General features: G+C 46.6%; 3 protein-coding genes across 5 annotated transcripts; 2 read left to right on the top strand and 1 right to left on the bottom strand.

The window, feature by feature from the left end:
• The first annotated feature begins 130 nt into the window (after positions 1–130).
• abraxas1 (abraxas 1, BRCA1 A complex subunit) lies at positions 131–5,024 on the top strand. Of its 2 annotated transcripts, none has more exons than XM_023808447.2 (9): positions 131–472; positions 621–711; positions 869–905; positions 1,970–2,036; positions 2,115–2,311; positions 2,405–2,524; positions 2,622–2,706; positions 2,926–3,052; positions 4,047–5,024. In XM_023808447.2, the coding sequence occupies exons 1-9, from the start codon at positions 386–388 to the stop codon at positions 4,379–4,381; spliced, it is 1,146 nt and encodes a 381-aa protein (XP_023664215.1). In that variant the 5' UTR covers positions 131–385; the 3' UTR covers positions 4,382–5,024. The 2 variants fall into 2 exon arrangements, with proteins under 2 accessions (XP_023664215.1, XP_023664216.1); XM_023808448.2 differs by having other exon boundaries at positions 136–472; positions 2,926–3,040.
• Positions 5,025–5,051: 27 nt separating this feature from the next.
• Positions 5,052–6,386, bottom strand: mrps18c (mitochondrial ribosomal protein S18C). Of its 2 annotated transcripts, none has more exons than XM_023808453.1 (6): positions 6,325–6,386; positions 5,847–5,908; positions 5,671–5,754; positions 5,529–5,586; positions 5,396–5,455; positions 5,052–5,230 (listed from the first exon to the last, which is right to left on the bottom strand). In XM_023808453.1, the coding sequence occupies exons 1-6, from the start codon at positions 6,374–6,376 to the stop codon at positions 5,154–5,156; spliced, it is 393 nt and encodes a 130-aa protein (XP_023664221.1). In that variant the 5' UTR covers positions 6,377–6,386; the 3' UTR covers positions 5,052–5,153. The 2 variants fall into 2 exon arrangements, with proteins under 2 accessions (XP_023664221.1, XP_023664219.2); XM_023808451.2 differs by having other exon boundaries at positions 6,198–6,368.
• Positions 6,387–6,641: 255 nt separating this feature from the next.
• On the top strand, positions 6,642–17,504 carry helq (helicase, POLQ like). The gene is made up of 18 exons (XM_072714279.1): positions 6,642–7,295; positions 7,634–8,279; positions 9,239–9,417; positions 9,494–9,694; positions 10,172–10,244; positions 10,457–10,554; positions 10,630–10,728; positions 10,827–10,972; positions 11,579–11,818; positions 11,957–12,098; positions 12,175–12,279; positions 12,553–12,763; positions 14,308–14,465; positions 14,633–14,731; positions 14,827–15,000; positions 15,344–15,457; positions 15,860–15,994; positions 17,360–17,504. Exons 1-18 carry the CDS (start codon positions 7,074–7,076, stop codon positions 17,441–17,443), a joined length of 3,126 nt encoding a protein of 1,041 aa, XP_072570380.1. The 5' UTR covers positions 6,642–7,073; the 3' UTR covers positions 17,444–17,504.
• Positions 17,505–18,150: the final 646 nt, after the last annotated feature.

Here is an 18,150-nt window from a genome sequence, read left to right as displayed (position 1 = left end):
GGTGAAAATATAAACGATAGACCAGAAGGTTTACCTAGACTTTAGAATTTTAAGTATATATAGACGCTTTAATTCTGAAATGCACTAATTTTGTTTGTGTCGAGGGTTAAGAATGAACAGGGTACTTGTAATTTTTGCACGGTGCATCAGTAGCAGGTCGATATAGGGGATTCACGTGCGTTAATGGGTACGAGCTGAGGGCCACCGGGGGTGTGGTCAGACTGGCGGAGCCCCGCTCGCGACACAGCCCACATCGACGTCGCCCGCCTCTGACGTAACGGCAGCACAACGTCACTTCCGCTCTCATTTTCACCAGCCGTTTATATAGTTTCAATCTGTTTGATCTGTAGTTTGTGCTCCTCGGTTTGGGTGTTCCGCCGCGGACATGGCGGAGCTTCACACGACCGTCCGTGTATCCGGATTCGTGCTGGGATCGCTCATGTTTCAGCATTTTAATAGTGACTCGGACGCGGTAAGTCCAGAACAGCAGTTGCCGATTCGGAGCCTTCAGCATGGGAGTGGAGGGGGCCGGGTGGAGCCCCATGTCGGAGGTGTAGATGTGACAGGTGGAGCCCCATGTCAGTCACGCCTGTTCCTCATCTAGTTGCATTGTTCTGCAGGAGGGATTCATCCTGGGGGAGACCAAGGCAGAGGAGAGGTGTAAGATCACGGATTCCCATATGGACCACGTTCAGTATGAACATACAATACGTGGGTAACCCCAGCCTTCCAGTCACCTCTCGCCATTAAACAAGGAACCCATAGGCTGTTGATATATCTGGTCTTACTACATCAGCAAAAGACTAAAAAATGCATCTATGCACATCTGCTGTACATATTGACATTTGTACGTTTGTATCCATTTCAGACATTCAGAAACATGTTTCCTGCTGCAGACTCGGCAGGTAAGTTATTCACTGCATAGTTGTTTGACTCCCGTGGTGAGGTGAAATTGTGATTCCAAGCACGAGGTGCTGCCTCCCACTCACCACCTCTGTGGGACCCTGGGTCCTGCTTAGGGATGTTAACCGATGACCGTTTGACCGGTGGTTGACCGTATCAACGTTAACCGGTCAAAGTTGTCGGTAGTCGGTTAAAAAAAAAAGTGACAGTATTCTCATTCATAGATTCTAATAATTTTTCGTTTATTTAATGTTATTCTTAAGAATAGCTGTAGGTTTTTGTCTGTTATGGTTTAGGAGATGTTGCCCTTAACAGAAGTTGACACTTGTCTTTTTGAAAAATAAAAAAATAATATTAATTATACAACAGAGTTGTCCTGTCCGTTATTAGAAGGCACACAGTGAGTTAGACCTGCCTTGGCCGGTGCGTCTTTTACGCATTCTGAAGGTGCCTGTTTTATCCATTGGTTTTATCATGTTGCAGTCTATTAGGCAACATTCCGCATAAGATGGGCTTAGATTTGGAAATACATTACATCTACATTTCAGTGGTAACCGATAAGGTGATGATGATCATCATCTTTCTTTATTATGGTTAGCACTACCTCAACTAAAGCGGCGTCTCTTCGGAGCTGTCATTTTCTTAAATGAGCCGTGGCAATGTTTCAAATGAGCTTCTAACCTAGACAAACGCCTTTATTTTCAAAGCGATCACCTTGTACCCAAACCATTTGAAACTAAGGAGCCATTTGTCCTACGATTACATACAACAAGCTCTTCGGCGCCGCGTTTGCGGGACTCATGTTTCGCGCTGTAGGGGATTTTAAAAAAGTGACGTGAGTGGCAGTGTGTGTGTGTGTATGCGGGAGGCAGAGCGGCAGAGAGATGCGACAGAGTTGCGAAATTGCAGGCGCGGCTCGAAATGGCTGTTATTTCAAATAGCGTACCATATTTTAAACTAATCGGTTAACCGGTTTCAACCGGCTACTGAGGCTCGGTGGTCGGTCAAGAAATTTTTTAGTTTTCGCCATCCCTAGTCCTGCTGCTCCTGCTTTGTTCCCCATCAGTTTTTACGACAGTGCCGGTGAAGTGAGACCAGAAGAAGTCAGGCGTATCCTGGCCTCTGAGAAAACGGTAAGAGTTGAGAAGATCTTCCGAAGGTAATTTTAATCTTACTGGCCTTGCAGCGGCTGTCTGTCTGCCCCCCACCAGGAGAACGTGCTCGGATGGTACAAGCAAAGGAGGAACACAGATCAGCGAATGACCTTCAAGGAGCAGGTGGTCCACCGTAACCTGAGGAGAGCCTTACGCAACCACGAGCTGGTGTTCCTCCTGCTGACGTCCACGGACGCCTCGGCCATCAGCTCCACCCACTGTCTGGAATACTCTGTGTTCATGTCACATGGAAGGTTGGAGCACGGGTGGAGGATGGGTGTGGGTGACATTTATGAGGGCGCATTCTGTGTCTCGATGTCGATCACCCCAATCTGCTGTTCTTACAGCCAGTACCACAAAATCCCAGTGCTGGTGGGCAACCTGGGCATGCTGGAGCAGCAGGACTACTGGAGAACGTCCACGTGCTGCCTGTCTTCCAGCTACAGCCAGGCTGTAAAGAAGCACAGGTGCGGGGCATCCTCCCCTGGGGGCGGCTTGCTCTCCTGCAGTCTGCCACACTGACCACCCCTCCCCCCCCATCTCACTTTCTGTACCCTGCTGCAGCGTACGGTTCTTCACCTCAGATGGGTCCCTGAAAGAGGTCAGCAAGGTCAGCAGCATGAATGACACGCTGCAGGCACAGCTGAGGGTGAGTCGGGAGCATGCGTACACCAGGTGTGTGTCCCCCCCCCCCCCTCTGAGCTGGGGGCCACTGAGGGGGTGGCGGACCTGCCAGTGTCAGCAGTGGTGTGTGTCTGTGTGAAATCGGCTATAAATAGAGGCATTAGGCACTATTTTTCAGATAAAGACCAGCGTGTTATGAATTAAGGAATGAGTCTCCTGGGTCTCCTGTTTGCCATGCCTGCAGTCGACCTGCAAGGACCTGGACCACAGTGAGCGCTCGCTGGAAAGGCTCCTGGTGGAAGTCTCCGCTCTCCAGAAGGCTGTGGCGGAGAAGAGGTCACAGACCACTCAGTGTCCTGGTGAGCCCCAGGGTATGTGGGTCTGTGGGCAGACCTTAGAGTGCCTGGGATCCACAGCACTAAACTGCTGCCTACTGCAGTCTGGATGAACACATGAAAAAGCATTTATCTGTGTTTATTATGTGACATTATGACATAGCAATTGGCAGCTATTATTTTACCCAGGGAGCAGTTCATGGGGGCGGTACCTTGCTAGTCTGGGATTCAAACCAACAGCCTTTCGATCAGTAGCACATTTTCCTAACTATTAGGCCACCACCAGATATGTTATCCTCTCTGACCATGTCGATCTGCATGTCATCTTGATGTGTAGTTCTTGTCATTTGCATTATGCATGTCGTCCCGATCCATTTGTATAGCATGTTTTTGTACATGAGGTCACTCAAAATGCTTCACAGAATTAAAATGCAAAATAAAATAAGGAATACGGAGTATAAAAGAAAGAAATAGGGCATGTGCGTGTAATACAGGTAAGAATCTTAACCTGATTTTGACAGAAGTAGCCTTTGTGGTTTGTTGAATATATATGAAAATACGAAAGTACGGAACGATACAGCGGAACTACATGCAAGACAACATACTACACACACGACACTTCAGGACAATATGTATAACGACACAATCAAATGAAGAGAATGACACAGGAAGACATATTTGATTGACATGCAATACAACAGCCAAATGATGGAGTGCTAGGATGACAGAAGTACAGTTCAGAAATGAATAGACACAGATAAATGTTTTGTTACATGGTCAGTGCACGTTGACATATTTTTGGCACAAATGGAACCCCATACCCCCCCCCACCCCCACCCCATGTGGGCAGAGAAGCTTGGAGCTTGTCATAACCAGTCAGCACGACATTGGTGTTACCTCCCACCTGTGCATTATGGGTAGTCTCCATGGTTATTAAAGCACTACACTCAGTTGCTTCTTATTTACAGCTGTTTAATCCTGTTTGGCACGCACACATTACCAGACACGTTTTTGCTTACTGTTGTTTCAGAGAGTCAGTATCTGAACTCACGCCTGCCCCAGGAGAATGTGCTGCTTTGCACAGCTATGAAGGTGCTCTTCCCAGATTCCCCTCTGCTCCGGACGCGAGTTCTGAATCACCAGGGTGTCCCGCTGCCAGAATTCTGCAACACTGACCATGACATTGATGTATCTGGTGTGCTGCCCCCGATCCTGGCCTACCGGGATGCTCAATCCAGGAGGAGGAAGAGGAGGGAAGCTTTGGACACTGAAGGAGTCCTAACAGTCAGTGGCTCAGAGACAGAGGATGAGCTTTTGGCCTCTCAGAATGGAAATTTGGACAGATCAAACTCTCCAGTCTTCTAACACACTGAATAATATTTTTTGCAATTGGCGCAGTGATTATTCTTTAGAGACTCGTAGCTTTCATAACATTCAGTTCTTTTCTGTCTTGTTCTGTTTCTCAGGAATGTTTCTGGCCTTTTGTCCTGTAAATGAAGCCATGTTACCTTAAAGCTGCACTGGAATCTGGGCTAGCTAGCATGCTCATGAGAGTTTTACTTACACAAAAATGTTCCGAGGGCAGGAGGAAAAATAATTGGTTATCAGATTGCCAAGGAGGTGGGTCCAAGCAACCAGAGGAGGTACAACCAGCCAATCAGAGGTTGCAATCCTGCCTCTAATTACTTGGATCCACCTCCTCAGCAATGTGATTGGTTATCTCTCTGAACCCATCATTTTTCCTTGTGCCTTCAGAACATTTTTGTGTAAGAAAATAGAAAGAAGAAAAAGAGTGCATGACACAGACAAACCCAAATTCCGACAAAAAACAACCTAAGAGCTCTTCAGCTGCATCTATGGTGCTTGTAAGCTAACTGAAAGTGCCCTTGCTCATATCAAGCTGCAAAAAAGCCACGATTTCTGGGAGCAGTGTGTAGCTCTTGTATTTGTGTAAATTTTGAACTTTTGTTAAGACTTTTCACAAGTAAAATATTTGTTACCAATTAAAGTATTTGTCATTATAATTTGTCATAGGCAATATGAAAAATGTTTATTGAAGTTCATATGACCAGTGAGGGATCCATTGTGTCTGAATGTCGCTGCTCAGTGCCAGCCGCTGGCCGGACGCGTCTCCCATCTACTCCATGTGCTTGATGTGACAGATGTTGGGGTCCTTCATGAATGATGGGTCTTTTAATGTCACAGACATGAAACCTGGAGGAAACACTACACCTCAATGCACAATTCACTGTCGTCACGTCTGTGATTGTCTGCTTGTGATATGCAGCTAAATTTGGAGTTAATAGGTAATTGGACATGCATGGAATCCATTCAGCCGAATGTATTTCTTGATATACTTTAACAGTTAGATAAACTTACCCATATGGTGGGCCTTCTTTATGGCTTTAGAAACCTCCCTCTGCTTCCTACCACACAGACCTGGAAAAAAAGCAGGGTTTGACAAACTAGCTCTGCCATGCTACATAACCGTAACTCCGTAATGACGTCTCACCTGTTATGTGTCTGCCATAAATGCACCCGGTATGCGGAGACACGAACTGCGACAAAAGCTGTAGTCCCAAAAAGAAAAACGCACGTGAGTGAACTAAACAGCGCTGTACTACTATATATTATGCATTTACGCCCCGACTCACCTGTACGTTTTTGTGATCTACCGTAACGTTGCAGAGTATACAGCCTTTCGGTTCTTCCTTGTATGGATTTTCCATACTTATTGGCTATTTATCCATGGAATAAAAACATAAATGAGAGTTTACTATAAAAATATATGAATAAGAGTCCGAACACCAGTCACAAGGCTCTGTCTTACCATGTCATCATTACTTCTGCTAATTTCAGCCGACCTGTCGTACAGCCCTCTGACACCGCGATCTAGGACGCAAAGAAATGTAAGCCATAGAGTAATGTTATAATCCACATGTGGATCTCCGTGGAGGTGAAATGGTAGGTTTGTCTCCAGTTCGCAGTATAATAATGTGTAATTTAGTCTAATCGCCACGGCTTCAATTCAATTTCAACTTTATGCAATACATTTCGCGATCAATTAAGTTAAATATGAATTAATTAGGCAAACATAGTACCGAGTAAACCCCATAACGATTCTGGTACATTTAAAGCAGCAATCCAGTTGACATGGAAAATGACACATATATTTATTTACCCGTAGTATTGTATCTCGCCGCATTTTTACAGAGGAAGTGATGAATAAATCGAAATTTCCTGATCGCCAGCATTGTAATTTTAAATAACGACGATTTCAGGCATATGAAGCGTAATTCATAACACACCTCCGCCTTCTAATCCAGGGGTGCATCGCGATATGTTATCCGCAGGCAACATTGACTTGTAAGAAAACTTCCTAGAGACCAAGAAAGACACACGCTTTTTCTGGTATACGTGTATATGTATGTTCGACTGTACTCTCTTTGAAACCAAAGGGTGAACAAAAAGTAACAAAACTTTTATTATTACAAAATCAATGATAAATATGTGATGTAAACGTGTAATGTTGAATACGTAAGAGGAACGTTTTCAACAAGAGCATTTCGTCGGTCATCATTTACAGTGACAATATCTCCTTGTCGCTGATTGGCTGTTGCCGATTTTCAAGTGGTGTCCGGTGATGCTGGCAAGACTTGTAGGTTTACGTTTGTTTATTAGCATACTTTTTATGTTTTTCATCTTTGTTTGGTTGTACTTTTGAGTTTATTCGGAATGCAGGATAAACAAATTCAAACACATAGCAACATTTATCCCGCATTTTAAATAGATTTGAGAGTCGGGTGTGCTGCCATCGAGCTGTCAGATATGTTTTGGTTATGTGCAGGTCAGTAGTTGGACACGGGATTCACTGATGTCTAGCATATGTACATATTTGAAGCTACATTTTAAATGATTAATTAGATATTATGATGTACAACATTAATATATGCTTGCCCAAGCTTCAGCCGAGCTGTTTTAGTTAACAACGCTGGGAGCTGGTCGAAAATGGTGTTAGCGATAAAGGCACCACACAGCACTGCGGTTCGGTGACAGAATGAACACCGACCACCAGGGAATCAAAGTAAAACGTGTGACTTCACGGAAGAGGTCGAGAGACGGTCTGAGGAGTCATCTTACACCTGCCAAGAAAAGAACTGGCAGCCCAGAGGAGCCGGAGGGTGGCCATGCGGTGCTTATGATGGAGGAGAAGCTGGAGGGTGTAAGCGTGATGGCCCTAGATGGTCCCGTCAGAGACCTCTGGCATCAATTACAACATGTTTGTTTTCTGTTAATTTTTCACTGTTTGGATATGTGCAGTGGGCTTGTATGGAGAAAAAAAAACATTTGTATATATCCAATAACTAGACAAGCTGTCATCATCCAGGCAACCAATTTAAAGTATTTTTGATATTTTGCCATGCCATACTTTTTAATTATTGTGTACTTAGAACATACCAGAAAATCTGTTTAAATGGTTTGTCATTTTATACAGTTTGCATGACATCCTTTGGACTACAAAATGTACAACAGCAGCTCTCTCCACGCAGTGACAGTTTTCCCCGTACAGAGAGCACGGAGCTGATGTTTGCTGTCCGCCTTGCCCATCTTCCACAGGACTGTAGTGACCAAGAGGACCTGTTTGGGGACTATGACAGCATCCTCGGGGACCGCTCTTTCTTGGCCAAACTGGAGGAGGTGGAGTTTGGCATGGGATGTGATAACAGAGTTGCAAGTGACCCAGGATTTGACGGTGCTCCACATAGCCCTGAGGATGGTTACATGGCCCTGAGGACAGGGGACAGCAAGGACTGCAGCAGTGCTGATGTGGTGTCCTCTCTGAGGGACACATTCATGGACGAGCTCCCGAGCTCCCAGCTTGCGTTTCAGCAAGAGCTGCTGAAAAAAGGAGCGTGGAGCACAAATAGCTCTGCTTCCCCACAAACAGGTGATGCTACTGGGAGAACCACCAGAGGGCGCCCCACCTCCAGAAACAGAAAGGATGAGAGGGATGCTGAAGCCCAAGCTAAAAGTAGTGTGACTGACCGGTTAAAGAGCGCCATGCGAGAGAACGCCACTGTGTCTTCCCTGGGCGTCTCCACCAGTGCTGCTCGGAAGGAGGCTGCCCTGACTAAGGAGATAAGTGCAGCTATGGAGGCCAGAGAGGCTGGGCCAGCAGGTATTGACCTTGGTCCCTTCTATGGCCTCCCCAGCAAAGTGAAGGAGCTGATCAGCAAGCAGCGAGGCATCAAGGACCTCTATGGTAATCGAGGCTGGACTGGGATTAAAAATCGGCCCTGGACTTTAGGGTGCCCGTGAGAATTTTTCCAGGGGGCGGGCCATAATATTTTACACTAATATGTTGATATTTAGCAGTTTGGCACTCTCCACATGGGTTCCAAACCTTTCACCCCATGCTCCCCAAATTAACTTTTGAGACCCCCAGCATGCAAGCATTGGCGTGCATACACAGTAATAGGCCTATTCCAACAAAGACTCATTGTTTTGATACCACAAAAGAACAATAGTTATACAATTTTATATAGGCTTAGCATTTAATTAATGTTAAACTTACATAATGAGACAGCTGCCTGGACATCAACCTCCATGTTTAGTCACGATCTGTATTTATTTTTAATATACATCAGTGCCAAGAAAGTGTTTTTGCATAAGTAGGTAGATCCAAGCGGCTTTGTATTTTGTTGCAAAACTTGCTATTAATGTATTAACATTTTGTTTTGACAAAAGCCCTAAAGCCTATTGTTTGAGCTTGTTTGCAGAAATGAAATATTGCCTTCATGCACATTTGTTGCATGTTTCTCGTGCTACTGCAAATTCACTTGCAACTGATGGTGACATATATCATAAATTCGTAGCCTAATCACCTCAGGGGTCGTGTGAGGTCAAAGGCGGTAGACTAATCACACATCAAATTTATATATCGGTCAATATTATCTTTATCATTTTATATCTTACAGTAAAAAAAGGATTTTTAATAACATTAAAAAATTTTAATCATATCTCGCAACCCCCACTATTAGAACCACTGCTCTATGGTAATCTTCTTGATCTCTGGTGTTATGGTACATTATAGTAGAGTAATAAATAACATGATTTGTTCTTTGAATATAGCTACTTTCTGCCGCTGTACCTGACAGCTGACTACAGAGCAATGACCTGGAGTGTCTGAAATGGAGACCCTTGTTTTCTTGTCATGTTTAGATTGGCAGAAGACGTGTCTGACCCTGGAATCAGTACAGCAGCGTAGGAACCTCATCTACTCACTGCCCACCAGCGGTGGGAAGACCCTGGTGGCGGAGATCCTCATCCTCAGAGAGCTGCTGTGCAGGAGCATGAACGCTCTGCTCATCCTGCCGTACATCTCCCTTGTCCAGGAGAAGGTATCGCTGCCCTGAACGTCCATGGAGTCCCTCCATATTCACACTCCACCGCTCACGCCTACCTGTCTGCACGCAGGTCCGAGGTCTGGCCAGCCTAGGCCTGGAGCTGGACTTCCTGGTGGAGGAATACGCAGGTAGCAAAGGACGCTTCCCCCCAGTGAAGCGCAGGAAGAAGAAGTCCCTGTTTGTGGCCACCATCGAGAAGGGCCACAGTCTGGTCAACTCGCTGGTGGAGGCAGACCGCCTGCAGGGACTGGGGCTGGTGGTGGTGGACGAGGTAGGAAGGCGGAGCGGATGACACTGTAGCTGTATCCCTTTACATGGGCTCCTTCGAATGTGGCCTAGAAATGCATCCTCCTTTTTGCAGGCCCGACTTTTGTTTATAATCCCCTGATTATGGAGCTAGTCACGTAGACGTTACTAAAAACACCTGTAATCTTAATCGGGTTATTGCATGTTAACGTAGTCATATTCAGTTAACTCACAAACACACACACAAAACTCACACACACACACAACGGGTCTCCCTCGCTTTGCGACATCGTGCAGACCTACAAAGGCTATGCTGACTGCATCCTTCAAAGGAGAACATCTTGTATGTGCCATGAGGTGGGTGGTAGAACGTCGGCCATGCTGTGTGTGGCTTGAGGTAAGGGTGGCCAGGTGTCGCCATGCTGTGTGTGGCCTGATGGCTGGCGGGATCTCGGTCTTGCTTTGCGGGCTAATTTTCCCTCTTTCTGTGTCTGTGTTCCAGCTCCATATGTTGGGGGAGGGCAAGCGCGGGGCCCTGCTGGAGATGACTCTGGCCAAGGTGCTCTATGTCAGCAGTGAGTACATTTATGCTGCTCAGTCTCTGTCTTTCCGCCCGGCAGTGGCTCAGGGGGGGACATGGTGGTGTCACGTCTGCAGGACTGCATGTCGAATTCCTGCCCTGGTTTTGTGTATGTAGAGTCTGCAGAGATGTTGCTGACACATTTCTAACCCTAACCTTCTTTCTGCAGGTTTTCCAGTATATTACATTAATCCTTCATTTCCACAGGCTCAACACAGATTATTGGCATGAGTGCAACTCTGAGCAACACGGAAGATCTGCAGAAGTTCCTCAAAGCCGATAACTTCACGAGCGATTTCCGGCCTGTAGGTCATTCATGTTTCAGTCATGGATGTGCTTCGTAGACGGAATAGTGTAGTAGTGTATGTCCCTCCTTGCAGGTCCAGCTGATGGAGTATGTGAAGGTGAGGGACATCATCTACGAGATCCACCCGAAGGAGGAAGAGTGCTTCAATTTCTCTCGCGTGTTGAACTTTAAGGTGCGTCCTTGCTCTGTGCGTCCAGGCCTCTGTTCAAGGACGGCCTGCCTACTCGCCAGCCCCGCTCTGCTGCTCACTCTAATGCTCAGCCTCTTCAGTATTCCAGCTCCATGCAGAAGGTGGACCCTGACCACATCATAGCCCTGGTGGCAGAGGTCATCCCTGCACACTCCTGCTTGGTCTTCTGTCCCAGCAAGAAGAACTGTGAGAACGTGGCAGATATGATCTGTAAATACTTGAAGAAGTATGTTGTTGGTCCCCCTCCCACTTCCTCAGCAATATCTGTGCTTATCATGCTGTGAAAAGCCACATGGAAATAAATATCATTTTTGAATATTTCTATTACAGTTGAAGTGATGAGTCAATGATGACCGAATGAATTAATGACTGATGTGCTTTATTTGCCACTTGTACAAATATGAGTACGGGTACATTGTGATGCTGTTTTTTCCCCACATATCGCATCTTGCTCTCCTTTAGACACAGGGGGTTACCAAAGAAATGAAAGCAGTCATATGATGAAGCTGTCTCTGAATTCATGGGCTGCATCCTTTGAAGGGCACGGTCTACAGTAGGCTGCATTCTTCAAGGGTCGAGCGGAAAGCGTTGTCAGATGGGACAGTCTGGCTGTCGCCAGTTGTTCCCGCTCTTACCCTTGAGTCACAAAGAGTCCTATTGAATAGCCGGGGCATGCACAGCTTACCTCTGCACAGTGAATCTTGGGATATGTTGGGCTGCGAAGGATCCATGGAGTGGCTTAGAAGGAGGCAGCCCCTGAATTGGGGGACAGCATGTGTGTATATGTGTGATAATGTGATGAAAAGTTCCGTGTCCATCCGGCTCCCTCCAGGGGCTTCCTGAAGCACAGGGAGGAGGAGAAGGCGCGGCTCCTGCAGGAGCTGAGAGAGAGCGGGGCGGGGGCTCTGTGCCCGGTGCTGTGCCGTACGGTGCCCTTCGGCCTGGCCTACCACCACGGCGGACTGACCGGCGAGGAGCGCCGGCTGCTGGAGGAGGCCTATTCAGCCGGCACGCTCTGCCTGCTCACCTGCACCTCCACACTGGCCGCCGGGATCAACCTGCCAGCCCGCAGGTCAGTTGCCAGGGCCCAGGGCCACTGCACCGTTAGCGCGTTGCTAGCCAGTGTCCTTCCTGGAAAGCTCCTCTCGCCGACTGCCTGCTCTTTGTGCTCTTAAGCCTGATGCTGTTCATCTGCTGCCCCCTCTCACAGGGTGATCCTTCGCTCACCCTATGTGGCGACGGACTTCCTCAAGAGGAGCCAGTACAAGCAGATGGTGGGCCGGGCAGGACGGGCAGGAATCGACAGCCTGGGGGAGAGCATCCTCATCCTGCAGGAGAAAGACAGGCTCTCTGTAAGCCCCGCTGTCCTGTGTCCACTGGGTGTCCTTTGTATCCTGTTCCTCAACCTCCCCTGCTCTCCGTTCCCAGGCCAAGCAGCTGCTGTCCTCCCCTTTGGAGAGCTGCTACAGCCACCTGATGGATGCCAATGGCCAAGGCATCCACAGCCTCATCCTGTCGCTCGTCGGGTTAAAGGTGAGCGCCCACGGCTATCAGCTAACGACCATCACCCGCGAAGCTTAGCTTGTCACTCAGGAGCTGTCAGGCCTCATCCGTGCAAGTCTGCCTGTTACTCCACTGCACGTAGGTTGTAACCCGCAGTGCTACATCTAACCTATACCTCCATAATTACCAGCAGTAGACACACACAGCTGCATAAGTGTAACCTAATAAGATATCTGGTCTGATAGTCAATAGCTGCTTGGTTAACAGCGCCAGACTGATACCTGAGGCCTGTTTGTCCCTCAGATTACGAGGACACTGGAGCAGATCAGGGACTTTGTGTCAGGCACCCTGTTGGGTGTGCAGCAGAGTCACAGCTGCCAGGAGAAGAGCCTGTGGGAGATCGTCCAGGACTCCGTGGAGTTCCTCAGACACAAAGGACTCATCAGCGTCTCCACGGACTGCGAGAACAACACAGTGCTCCTGGTGACCAACCTGGGCAGAGCCACCTATAAAGGTGAGGGGGTCCTGCACTGACTCGCTCATGGTGGAAGGGCTTTCAGCCCTGGTGGATTAGATGACTGGAATGCAGTGACTGGTGGATTAGACGGAACATAAGCTAGAAGTTCAAATAAAAGTTGGTTATTACTCTTATTGTAATTCTTACTTCTGTTGAATCGATTAGCTTTGTTTTACAAATGCACCGATCCGATATTCAGATTGGTATTGGCGCAGATCCAGACCTATTTGACGGATCAGGTATCGGCCGTATGTGACAGATCCACGTCCGATACTTACTTGTTTCGTTTTCGGCAGTCTCTAAAAAGATAACTCCTATTTCATGTTAAATCTATTTGTACTATCAATCGCATGACAGATGTGTTTTTTGCGGCATTCAGGCTGAACGCAAACGCTGCCTCGGTTTTTTTTTGACACTCAGTGGGTGTGATTGCAGTGACTTCGGCCTGCTATGATATCATGACACCCTTTGCAGTACGAGGAGCATTAGAACATCAGATAAGAGGGTGACGATCTGGGTGTGTTTTACGCTTTGAACAACAGCTAGTAGAACAGCGATTTGCAATCTTTGTAAAAACAATTTTTTTTTGAGAGGTGATAGTAGCCTTCAGTGGAAAATCCCACTAAGCAAAGTGTACGCGATTGTGCGAGACAACGCGAGTAATATGATAAAAGCAATGGAAGATTTGCGAGTTGCTAGCTTGGGCTGTTTTGCACACTCACTACAACTTGTGATTTAGGAGGGGCTGCTATAGTAACAAAGTGTAAGTGGAGCATTTAAAGCATTTGCCACTTGTGTATCCTTTTTTGGAAGATTCCAAATATTCATTATTAAATATATCATTTAAACAAGAGACAGTGATGTCTCAAGATAATTTCAAATATCGGAATCGAGGCCAATCCAGGCTTTTTTAAATTCATCGGTATCAGCTACCACAGCCCGATCCACAGGCTGATCTGTTTCATTTCCTGCATGCGTCTAATTTACATCAGTTCAAATCGTAAGGATCCGTCACGATGCAGTAACCCTGAGACACTTGGCTTGAAACTGTGAACTATCATGATGTCAGCTGTGTGGAAATTCTTTCATTTGGAAGCTCAGAGCAGCTCACCAGGTACCTGTAATGCTTGTAAGTCCATTCTTTTGAGACGAGGTAACAGAACTTCATGTAACACAACAAATCTAATTAGGCACTTGCAGAGACATCATATGGAGAAACACTAGAAAATTGCATGGCTTACCCAGACGAAGAATGCAGCAACGCCTTATGTATGTGTATCTGTATTTAAATGTTTGTTAAAAGATCAGGGGCACAATTCCCAGAAGCTTCCGTTAGCTGCTTACATAGTTGGAGCCATTCAGTTGCATGGTTCTAACTATATAAGTTACTAATGTAGTTAGCTAATATGCTTTCAGGAAATGTACCTCGGATTTGCCAGATATAAATATTAAATGGATGGAATCAGATCACTTTGCAGGGAATGGGCTCCATGATGCTTTAATGTCTTCAGCAGCTGATTGTTTCTCTTACTACTCCTCAGGCTCCATAGATCTGACCTACTGTGACGTCCTCTACCGTGACCTCTCAAAAGGCCTGGATGGTCTAATGCTCAGCAGCCTCCTGCACCTGGTCTACCTGGTCACTCCGTACGACTTGGTCTCCCAGTGCAAACCTGACTGGATGGTCTACTTTCGACAGGTGAGGTGTGGCATGTATTTGAAACCTACAGTAAGAAGTAGTCAGTCCTTCCTCACCCCCTTGCAACACACACACACACACACACACACACACACACAGACGTGTGTTTGCTGAGAGGAGCGTCTCCCTTTTTAGTGTGGCGAGCTGACATGTGTTTTGTCCTCCAGCTCACGTCCATGACCGCCACTGAACTGAAGATGGCGTCGGTCTTGGGGGTCCCGGAAAGCTTCGTGGCCAGGAAGGCGGCAGGGCAAAGCGTGAGGAAGGTGTGTGCAGAGATGCATGTCCCTGTGTCAAACGGCATCGATGTTGGGGCTGAAGGTCGCTGTGACACTGAGCCCGGTGTCCCCCGGTCCCTCAGCCAGCAGACCCCGAGGTGGTGGGCCGGCTCTACCTGGCGCTGGTCCTCCTGTCCATGCTGAAGGAGACCGACCTGTGGGCCGTGGCCGACCGCTTCCGGCTGACCCGTGGCTTCGTCCAAAGCCTGCTGAGCTCAGCCTCGGCCTTCTGCTCCTGCGTACTGCACTTCACTGAGGTGGGAGCCTTAGCGCCGCCCTGCAGAGCGCCACCTGCTGGTGACACTCGCACCACCCTGTGTTCTCCAACACACTTATTAAAGTGCAGATTGAAAGTGTGCAGTATATAACCTCTTAATTAGTATGACTGCTTCTCTGCCAGTGATCCACAGGGTCTTCTGGTTCGTTCTCGGGAAGGCCCACATCTCCGCTAATTACATCCTTAATGACCTGCTTCCTGAACGGAATGACGCCAGATACAATAATCTGCAGACCAGCGTAATGTTTCAAAGCATATTACTGCCGTAAACACAGAGGTCCCTGACAAAATGGTGCCTCCCTGGCCTCTCCCTCACCCCTCAGGAGCTGGGGGAGCTCTGGGCCTACAAGGCCCTGCTGACGGAGCTGATGCGGCGGCTCACCTACTGCGTTAAGGCGGAGCTGATCCCGCTGATGGAGGTGGCTGGAGTGCAGGAGGTGGGTGCCCCCCCCTCCCTGTGCGATGCCCCACCTGGCCATCTGGTGACCTCACACACAAGCTGCCCTTCAGTCAGGCCCCTACCGCCCTCACAGTCTTCCTTACCCTAACCTATAGCAGGTGTGTGATATTGAACACAGTCCCCCCCCCCCCCCCCAGTTCTCAACATGGAAGAAACCAGGAGGAACTTTACTGTTTGTCCCTCTATGATGCACTCAGGCCATAAGCCTGATCTCTGAATGGTAGCTTGCGCAGCGCCAAGCTGAATTCAGTTCCATTACATCTCACCTGCTCTGGCTTCAGGTCTGGGTGAAGTTAATGAGAAATCCATGGAGCTGAATGCTCTGTACCTTGGTAGCTGTCAGGCTGTTCACCCCTGTGTGTGTTCATGATTTCCTTAGGCCAGAGCTAAGCAGCTGCATGGTGCTGGTTACAAGACATTGTGTCACCTCGCAAACGCAGATCCTTCACTCCTGGTCCAGACTGTGCCGAACCTCTCCAAGAGGCAAGCCAATCAGATTGTGGCCTCTGCCAAGGTAGGTCACTGCAGCAGATGGACCAATCAGGTTGTGTTATATAACACAGTCGTCTAGCCTTTTGTAGTCTATGCTAAATCTCTCCTTCTCACATCAACATATAATGCAAAATTTAGTCACCAATTTGATGCTGCAACTGAGTATTTTAGGTTGGTAACAGTTAAAAACTGGAACAAAAAGTTCAGCTCTCATTAAGGAGCACATGGCCTCCTTTCAGGGTTACAGCCGACAAATGGCCCCTCCCCCGGGTCCTGGTTGGTATTGCAGTTTTTCAACATCACCCCCCCCCACCATCTACCTTCCGGGATTCTTCAACCAGCCCACAGGGGGTCATTTCTCTGGCTCTGTTAATGTGATAGCAGCACTGTAAGCTTCTGTTTACCGGTTATGGGTTAATGTCTGATTTTACAAGCCTGTCCCACGGCATGGGACACATTGGACAGGATCCCAGTCAGCCACAGGGCACATACTCTCTGTCACTCACTCACACACACACACACCCTCTCTCTCTGCGGAAGGACACCCACAGCTCTAGAGGTACAGTGCTCACAGAAAGTCTTGGGATGCCTGCTTAAGTAAAATATAGCAAATTTATTGATTTTTATTTAAAAAATCATTACTTCCTTGATTTGCAAATATATATATATATCACATTAGAAACAACCAGTCGTTTTAAGAAAACATTCATGTCATGTAGTAATAAATCCAAACCCAAATTATAGTTCTAAGAGAGCTGTTTTGATTTAAAAAGTTCATTGATAAACCGTTTTCTTTGGTGATTTTTAATTAGTAACACCTTTGCAATAACATGAAACACCAAATATTTGTGTTTAGTATCACTTTGGGAACCAATGGCTGCAACTGCAATTAATAGTAAAATGGGAAGAACGGAACTGAATAGTCAGTCAAAAAAAAATATGTCACTTAAAAAGAAAATAGGTGGAAGACACGTGAAGATATTCGCATGTTGTTTGTCAGTGGGCATTTGTTATGAAACCAGTTAATTTACAGCATTTTTACAGAATTAAGCAAATGCCCCAAGACCTTCCGTGAGCACTGTTTGTGGCTACAGTGCATGCTACTGTACCAAACTTACAATTCAGTATGTATTGTTATACATTATATAGAAATTGAATAATTAAAATAAGTTCCAATAAGTAAAATAATAAGTCCATAAAATGAATTTGAGTGCGAGATTTGTGTGAAATGTGTGCAAACATGCAGTTTGACCTGGCATAGGTGAGGACAATCTGTATTAGTGATGATTATTGAATTTAGATTAAGTAATGTCATAATATCTGACCAGGGTCCAACTGGGAAACTATACTGACCTAAGGAACCTGGTCTTCTATGCTCATTTTGCAGATGCTGCTGATGGAGAAGGCGGAGTCTCTACAGGAAGAAGTCAATGAACTTTTGAGCCTGCCTGCCGACCTCCCCTCCTCCTAAATGTGTCTTTTTAGCCTCAGATATGTGTTCACCACTAACCCAATAAAGCTTTTGGAGTCATCATCTGACTTACTCCATAATTGTGTTTTAGGACTGTTTCTCCACAGCAGACACTTATCTCGTTAGCATTTAGTGGCAGCAAAGGCAAGGGTGACTGCAGAAGACACTTGACCTTGTGAATGTAATAACTGTATAATATGTGTGTATATATATATATGTATGTGTGTATATATATATATATATACATATATATAATATATATATGTATATGTGATATATATATGGGATATATGCCCAATTTTGTGGGGACTCATACCAAAATTGAAGCAGCAGTGCTAGGAAAGAAAGGGTGGCAGCAGAAGACACTTGGTCTTGTGAAGGCAGTAACAAGTGTCAGTTCTATAGCATCTGACAGCCGAGTCCAAGACTTTCACGGGGGCACAGGTAGGGATCAATGATCTCCCCTACTATGGTGCCAACTCGGGCACTAACTCTAAAAGTATTTCATGGATGTTTTTCAAACATCCTAGGAGCATTGCTTAGGTCAGTTGTTCCCAAACTTTCTCTGCAGGGCCCCCCTTTTCTAGATAGGAACATTATTGAGCCCCTCCATTCAAACTACACAGGTTCAGATTCAAACTTTATTTGAAATACAACTCCCTTTTCTAATTGAGCGAAACAAATGCAATTACAAAATACAAATGGTG

Source organism: Paramormyrops kingsleyae, chromosome 7 (genome assembly GCF_048594095.1).
Source record: "Paramormyrops kingsleyae isolate MSU_618 chromosome 7, PKINGS_0.4, whole genome shotgun sequence".
In the NCBI taxonomy this organism is placed as follows: domain Eukaryota; kingdom Metazoa; phylum Chordata; class Actinopteri; order Osteoglossiformes; family Mormyridae; genus Paramormyrops; species Paramormyrops kingsleyae.
This window is presented reverse-complemented; position numbering and strand designations above follow the sequence as displayed.